The following is a 7,753-nucleotide window of genomic DNA, read 5'->3' as shown; positions in this document are numbered from 1 at the left end:
ACACAGGCACAAACACACGCGCACACACCCACTTCGCGCGCACACACACACACACACACACACACACACACACACACACACGAGAGACACAGACAGACAGACTGCAAACAAGACAAGCAGTCACACACACACACACATACACATACACATAGACATGGACATACGTAGGTTTAAGCTTCTCTCCACTGGTTGATCATCCGCTAAACCCACTGGATCCTCGCCAAACGAAACACAGGCATGTGACTGCAGTATCGGGTGACGTCTGGTAGGTGTCGCTTACAAAGGTGACATCATCACTAGCTGAAATACATAACAGTTACATTTGCTGCTGTCACGTAAGATGCGGGCTTGATTTAGGTAATTGCGTTTGTTTGCGGTAGAAGGGCTATCAAGAAACATTACGCTTTACTGTATCTCATGAGATAGCAGATGAGTAATGTGTCATCCTTCTGCCACTCAATCACTCATTCGTTCATTTCATCATTATTGTGATCAGTTATCATCATTCCTTGGCGACATAAAAATGTAGATAGTAAGCAAAGAATAAAGAAAGACAGGAAGAAAAGGGAAAGAAAGGAAGACAGAAAAAGTTTTTTCAAACTCATTTAAAGACATTTAAATCAATGAATGCCACACATCTGCTTAGAGCATATCTTGATAGGAGGCTATGAAATAGATGTTCACATGATGATTGACATACCAATGATCATTCAAATGGCCGCTTAAGGGAAACATTCCTGCATATATTTGTGAATCAAACGCATGAGGACATACCTACCTGCCCGATAGACATGTCTGTCTTCCCCTAACCCATCGTCAAAGTCACGTCATACAAAACGTGTTTATAAACAAAGCCTCTAGCGTGGTGGTTTTAGCCATGCATTTAGCACAACCCTTACCTAAATAGTACCGCCCAAATCCCGGATATGTTTGCTTGTTCATGGCCTTCCCTTGACCCATTGGGTTTATAGGGGAGGGGGCAGTGGCACAGAAAGCCAGGTGTTCTGTGGCGGGAATCTAAGGAGACGCTTGGCTTTCCTCCAAGTCTCTGAATGCCTTGAGTGTAACTGAGACCATGTATGAAGCTATTGTCGTCTGCGCTCCTTGAGCTAGTTCTGAGGATTTTGCCGCCCCAAGTGCGAAGTCTGGAGGCACCAGTCGAGGAAAGGGCGTCCATACGGACGGTTCTCTCAGATGCAAGCAGGCTTTCACAGCAAATGCTTGGAGTAGAGAAACTTGACCCAAAACAGAGAGTACTTCTCGTCTCATTAAACGTTATTCATATTTCACCTCGACTAGACACAACTTGGGTCCCCTTTTTGACTTCTTTGTTTTCTTAAGGTCTTACTTGAGATCAGTTAAGGAGAATTCCAGGGAGTATAACCCCCTTCGAAGAACACCAAATCTAACGTGGCTCTAGAAGGATAGAAACCGTGTCTCTGTGAAGTGGCGGGAACATGAAAAGCTGGAAGCTGGCCAGGCGCCAAGGAATCCGTTCACCTGCATTCCTATCACAATACTATCGCCTGGACCTAAAAATACCGGTCCTGACACCTGACCCGGGGTGTTGGCGGTTTCTGGGCACCCCCGGGTCAGCTATGGTGACTAGTCGCACTGTTTGGGTGAGTAACAGGTTAAAAAGGCATCATAACAAACCGGCAACAAGTCACAACCACCGACATACTCCCCCAAACAACACATAAATCCACTGCAAAGCCACGATTCAAGACCAACGTCTTCTTTTGCAAGTAAGAACGACAGGTAATATTCTACAGAAGACACCATACACCATGCAGATAGCAACGTTTATTCTGCCTCTTTGTCATTTATCAAATCCAATATTTATAACAATACACGTCATATATTGTTATATACTTTGTATGGCTGTTTCCTATGAGTCTATTAAACATGTCTGTATTGTTGAAAATGAGTTATATGTAGGCCCAAGTTTCCATTAACAGTCCGTTGTTTCTTTATCAATGGTGCTAGTAATGTGAAACTTCTGGAGCAGAAATAATAGGGGCTTCTGAAAATCCACCATTCAATACAGGCCTCGGGGAGTTGATGTCCCAAATCGTGGGTTGTACTGGTCGACACTACGATGAGACGGAATGTCAGGTGTAAACGTTGTTTTTACAACTCTCTAGAAGTGGTTTTCTGAATAATGATACTCCTGAGTATATTGCTTGTTGTTCTTCAAACAGTACAACCCTCAGCTCTGTCTTAAGAGAAAGCCTCGGTTTTCGTGAGAAATTTCGCGTATTTCACATTTATAAGGAAACAAAGGAATGGAAAAAGCGACAATTGTTGCTGAACACAATGCCCGGGGTTCCTGTCATTTCCTCATTTCGCTTCCCAAAATACACCTGACGCGGAAATCGTGTGTTTTATCAACTCCAGCAAAATTTCCTGCAGCTGTTTCAAAATGCGTTCGAAATGCGGACTTGTTTGTCGACACTTGACGTTAGAGACTGAAATTCCGAAGAATTTGTGCTCAAATTTTCTGCGCTGACAATACAGCTTAACTGTAGGGAACTCAGTCTATGTCTACCCCTCTCCCCTAACCATTGTGATGCGGTCAGCCTATAACAAACTATAATAACAAACCAAACATCCAAACCTGTACGGCCGAGGTGTCAGGTATCCTAAGGTAAACTTCTCTCTCACCTTCAGTTTTCAGACAGCATCTAGTCTCTTTCTCTAAATATTTGTTCCCAATTATTTTTTTCGAACTACTAGTAGCTTAGGCCCGGACTTACGCCATTTCTACCACATCTTTTGTCTCTGTCAGACTAACTACACTGCATGGATATAGTGAAAATGATTTGCCAGTGAGTTTAAGCACTCATACAGTCATAGTCATAACTCATAAGTACTGGTATTATTTGCCCGCTGTTACTCTTCGCACGGAGTGACTTTCTTGGCCAATTATCCATCCTATTTTTGCCGAATATTGCTATCATAACCCCTCAGTCAGGAAGGCCTGGGCTTCCACAGCTTGTGTTGAGCCCTGTCTTCTCCCATCGTATAGCGTTACAGACAGTTGCGATTGTTTAAAGTGCACGCGTGCAAAGAACATCGCGCTAAGTCTCCGGTGCCGGACACAGGATGGCACTGTGTCTGTGAAGACGCAGTGAGCTGGGAGTGGCCACACTGGTTACACCTGCGGCGACAGGTACACAGGTACGCGCTCGTGACGTCACCAGGTGTGCTGACGAAGCTCCAAGAAGGCTTGGCGCGGGCCGTCACGGGAAGTGAAAGTAACGTGCGAGCGTCTTTCAATGCAAGGCGTCTGCGACATATTATAAAAGGAAAGTTTCTTCCTAGGATGGTAAATAGCACAAAAGATTCATCAAGATCTAAAAGATGGTGCAGACACAAAGTCTGAAGTACCTTTAAAGAAAAGAATGCGAGTTTGCACCGACAAGTGCTAAACGTTATTTGGGGGTTACATGATCTTTATTGTGTTTAGAACAAACATACAAGGGCAAGTTGGATGATTGTACAGTATATTCTGAATTCTGTTCTGGACAACAAAATTGCTTTAAACATACTTGGGTTAACTAGGAAAGAGAACATTTGTAACACTTTCCTTCGCTTTGGGTTGAAGTAATTCAAGCCACAAGGAGCGGTCAGGAAAGAGAACATTTGTAACACTCTCCTTTGCTTCGGGTTGAAGTAATTCAAGCCACAAGTGGCAAGGGGGGGGGGGGGGGTGACTGACCCTTGGCTTTTGTAGGTGAAACTAGTAGTAGGAGTCGCCTGAGGACACGAATCGGTAATCAAATATAGCTAAGAAACGTGTCGGTCAGATCTAAGCCATTGGCCACAAGGGCACGCATACCTGAGCTAATATGATAATGACCTAGTGAAAAGAATGACGTATGCAAGAAATCAAATTAGGCTCCGAAGGCCGAATGGCAAGGTTTAAGTAGGGATATTAAGTTCTGAACAGTTGTGCTCTTACAGAGCTTTTCTGGGGTAAACGTGGACTTCTCGCCGTTGATCTCCAGACTTTGATACATCTAATAGTGAAGCATCAAAACGTTTCTGACAGGATCTCGTATTATAGAGGTCGACTTATCCGACTGAAAGTGACTAACTGTCCATGTAAGCATTCAAAGTGCAATTTGCCACGAAGCAGGACCAGTATAAATGTTCTGCAACAACAACGCACTTTCACAAATCACTTCAATCGGGAATGCGTTTCGGACAAGACTTGCCACGTCTATAGTTCTTCTCCGCGATAGATTAAAAGGCCGTATAATTACAGTGTGTTCGTTTGACTCAAACGCTCTATAGCCTAGACAGCGAGATTTCGTGTCACTCGGAGTAGACAGACTTGACCGGGCTGCCCACAATGGTCAATTCGTTTACACCCACGTCTCAAAAGCCCCCACTAACAGTTTAAATACAAACTGCATGTGCGTCCTCTGCATGGTCTTGCAAATGTGGTAATCCACGCATGGGTTATATCAGACGTTTCCAATGTGTCTGCAGGCAGTGTTCTGGGTTAAGTCTTGCGAGGGCACCACTTTCAATGACAGGGATCAGTAAGGAAAAAAGGAAAGATCATCATTGTTATCTTCTTTTCACCTAATTTGTGTCTTCAATGCTTCAGCAAAGTCCGTGCGAGATTCGAAGGGGGAGCTGAACTTCAAGCCCTTTGATTCATAGCCAAAACGTTAAAATAATTGCATTATTCCACGTGGTTGGCCAGCAAAAGTATTGAGCCAGCAGTTACTATGTAGGCTGGCACCCCAGGCTGGTACAGTAGGATCCGCTAAATTGCACGGCCTATTTGCCAGCGAATTTCGTGCAATTATCTGGCTGGTGCAATAATGCGAAGTTATCTAGCTGGAACGCACCAGTTTGGGATTTTGAGATTCCATGCAGTTAACAGAAGTGTGCGTTTATCTGTTGTGCAATTAAGTGGCTTCTACTGTATCTCTGTCTGTTGACTGCTTCTTATACATGTACCTAAAAAAAATTGGACACAATAACAAACTTCCGTTTTCTTTTTTCTTTATTCATGACAATGACTTCACGGAGATATGCACATACTTATGAGAAAAATGCTCTAAATCCCTACAATATAGATAATAACAACAAATAACCCCCTACCCAGAATCTACAACTACAAGTCAATGTGTATATATAGATCAAATTTGTTGAATGTGACTTGTTGCAGTAGTGTTTATAGCTTTTAATGTCCTCAGTTAACTTTAAGTCCTAAATTGCATCTTTTACCATTTTTCTAGGAACCAAAACAGTTGCCAATATAATGCATGACAAAATGCATGTGTACAAAGTTCATCATATAGAGATATCATGAGATACCTTTTCTCTTTCCAAACATTCAAAATCCTTGTTCTACCGTCCACATACTAACAACTTTGTGAAGTGCAATATCTTACTTAACAAGGATATCCTTAGGAGCCATGCCAGACCTACAAATCTTGATATCACCTTTATAAAATCTGACTTGTGCATCAACAGCAGATTCCACAGTGGGACAGATTTGATACAGCATAGGTACTGCCTACACAGAGATGTATGCCACTTTGTAAAACATAACTAACCAGCATGTTATGATTGTGTTCTGATATTCCTATCACATGGAGACAGACGACAGCTTCATGATCAATCATATTACTTGTACATGTGACATTACAGTGTTCTTTTTGTTGTGCAAGGTTAACATTTTTAACCAGATCAATTTTACAGTGAGGTAAATCTAAATCATCACAACTAGAAGTCGACACAAAACCTCTTGTCCTATTACATGGTACAGTAGGTCTTTCATCTCTTCAACATGTTTTGTTTTAGTCTTTTGGACATTCTAAGGTATTGTGGTGACTATGTGCTTCTTGTGTTGATAAATAATATTTCTAACACTATTCTATTACCTCCCTAATGTGGTAAGCTTGTACTTGTGTTTTTATACATCTTATGAATTCCCAGCATGTGATGCTGCTTTGCTTTTGACTTAGCTGTTCAATTCTTCTTGACATCATCAGATTGTGTGATGACTCATCGCTTTCTGCTGTGCCCGGGAGCAGGAGACGATACGCGAGACGAGGCGTGAGATGAGCTTGGTGACTGTCCCTCATCTTCCTCACCCTCTGTCTGCTCCTGTGCACAAGGATTGATGATTATCAGCAGGAAAGTTCATATGAGCTGGCATTTTATATGATAAGACAACCAAACACTTCTCCAACCCAAGAAAATTGACTCGGATTTGTGACCGGAATTTGTGACTGGATCTCTTAGTCTTCTTTCACTATGTGAGCTGACTACGTTGAGTCAAATTCCTTGAGTTAGAAAAAGTTCAATCTTCAGGGAATGACGATGATATCAGAACATACATAGTCTACAGGTTACAACAAGATGTACTAAAAACATTTCTGTCTTGTGGAAATACAAAATATTAACATGAAAATCAAATGCGTAGTTTCATGAGAGTTCACTGACCTCCTCGCTGGGAGCCTGCTGTTGCTCGTTGGTGTCTGAGTCATCATCGTCGCTAACGACGGCTTTCTTTGGTCGCCCCGGCTTCCTGCGTGGGCTCTTACCCTTGGACTGGTGGGGCATGACAGGGGCAAACTTAAGTTTAGTTTTCAATAAAAATGATGCCAAGCTTCATTTAGGCAAAACGACTGCCTCAAGAGCTATCCAACATGGATTGCAGCAGCATTTTACAGTAAAAGTTGGGTGTCTCACAAGTTTGGCAGCTATGTCAGTTAGTACATTATAGTATCAATCTGGTACAGATAGTTGTTGTAAATACATTATACAATATCGTATATACATGTATATTGCGTGTGAAGATTTCTAGTAGCTCTGGGCAACCATATCTTGTTACCAAGGTACAGTGCAGTCATTGCAGAGGTATTACTAAACCTGTTCAGCTCACCTTTCCTCTGCCTTCTCCCTTCCCTACTCGGATCTTCATCTTGAGTGATGAGCGAGCTGTGGAGACAACAAATGTCACATTTTCAAACATTGTTTTTGTCAAATCTATAATACAGTGGAAGCCAGCTATTTGCAATACGCTTAGTCGCAAAAATCGGTTAGTTGCAAAGAATTTTGAAATCCAAAACCATTTCCCATTGGCGCTATTGTTTACAGCACCCCATATTTGCAAAGTTACAACGCATGTTAACCCCGAAATATGCCAAACAAATCACCAGAATCAGCAGGAATGAACCAAAATTTTCCCGTATAAAGATATCAGATCGCCAAAAGTATCAAAACTGCCTGTTTTGAGTCCGAAAAGGCCGCGATTTCTATTCAATTTACGTCGCTAGCGCGCGGCCCGGCAGTTGCCGCAGGGAATCATGGGATACTACACATGATGCCGCGTCCGCCATCTTTGTTTTCGTGATGGAAATGTTTTGAAAATGACGCTGTCGACTGTGGCAAAATTTCAGTGTAATCTGTGGACATCGTAACTGGAAAATTTGTAGATATGAAGATTAACAGTTTATTTATGCGTTAGTCATGAGTATTTTCGCCTAGTACATAAAGTTTGTCTGAAAACCAAGAGCGTTTTCGTCCTACAACGTAGCGATGTTTTTCGTCTGTGTATCACATGTCGACAAATCTTACGTAGTAAGCGCGTGCACTGTACCCTTGATCAGTCCTCTATTAATCAAAACAATTGTTCATTTGGCAAATTTAGAATACGTTTGCATATGTACCTCGTTTTTTTTGGGTAGCTTAACGTGTCGATAAACCTAGTCTTTCTATC

At 42.2% G+C, this 7,753-nt stretch overlaps 1 protein-coding gene across 3 annotated transcripts in view; it reads right to left on the bottom strand.

Annotated features, from left to right (window-relative positions):
- Positions 1–5,008: 5,008 nt before the first annotated feature.
- LOC118431776 (probable global transcription activator SNF2L2) overlaps positions 5,009–7,753 on the bottom strand; it is a 27,404-nt gene continuing 24,659 nt past the window's right edge. For all 3 annotated transcript variants that reach the window (XM_035843101.1, XM_035843102.1, XM_035843103.1), the window contains 3 exons: positions 6,917–6,972; positions 6,475–6,582; positions 5,009–6,135 (listed from right to left, as the gene is read on the bottom strand). In XM_035843101.1, coding sequence (XP_035698994.1) covers positions 6,034–6,135; positions 6,475–6,582; positions 6,917–6,972 — 266 coding nt within the window. In that variant the 3' untranslated portion in view covers positions 5,009–6,033. The remainder of the gene's footprint in view (positions 6,136–6,474; positions 6,583–6,916; positions 6,973–7,753) is intronic.

Source organism: Branchiostoma floridae, chromosome 15, assembly GCF_000003815.2.
Source record: "Branchiostoma floridae strain S238N-H82 chromosome 15, Bfl_VNyyK, whole genome shotgun sequence".
NCBI lineage: Eukaryota > Metazoa > Chordata > Leptocardii > Amphioxiformes > Branchiostomatidae > Branchiostoma > Branchiostoma floridae.
The sequence above is the reverse complement of the archived record's forward strand: the minus strand, read 5'-3'. Positions and strand labels throughout refer to the sequence as shown.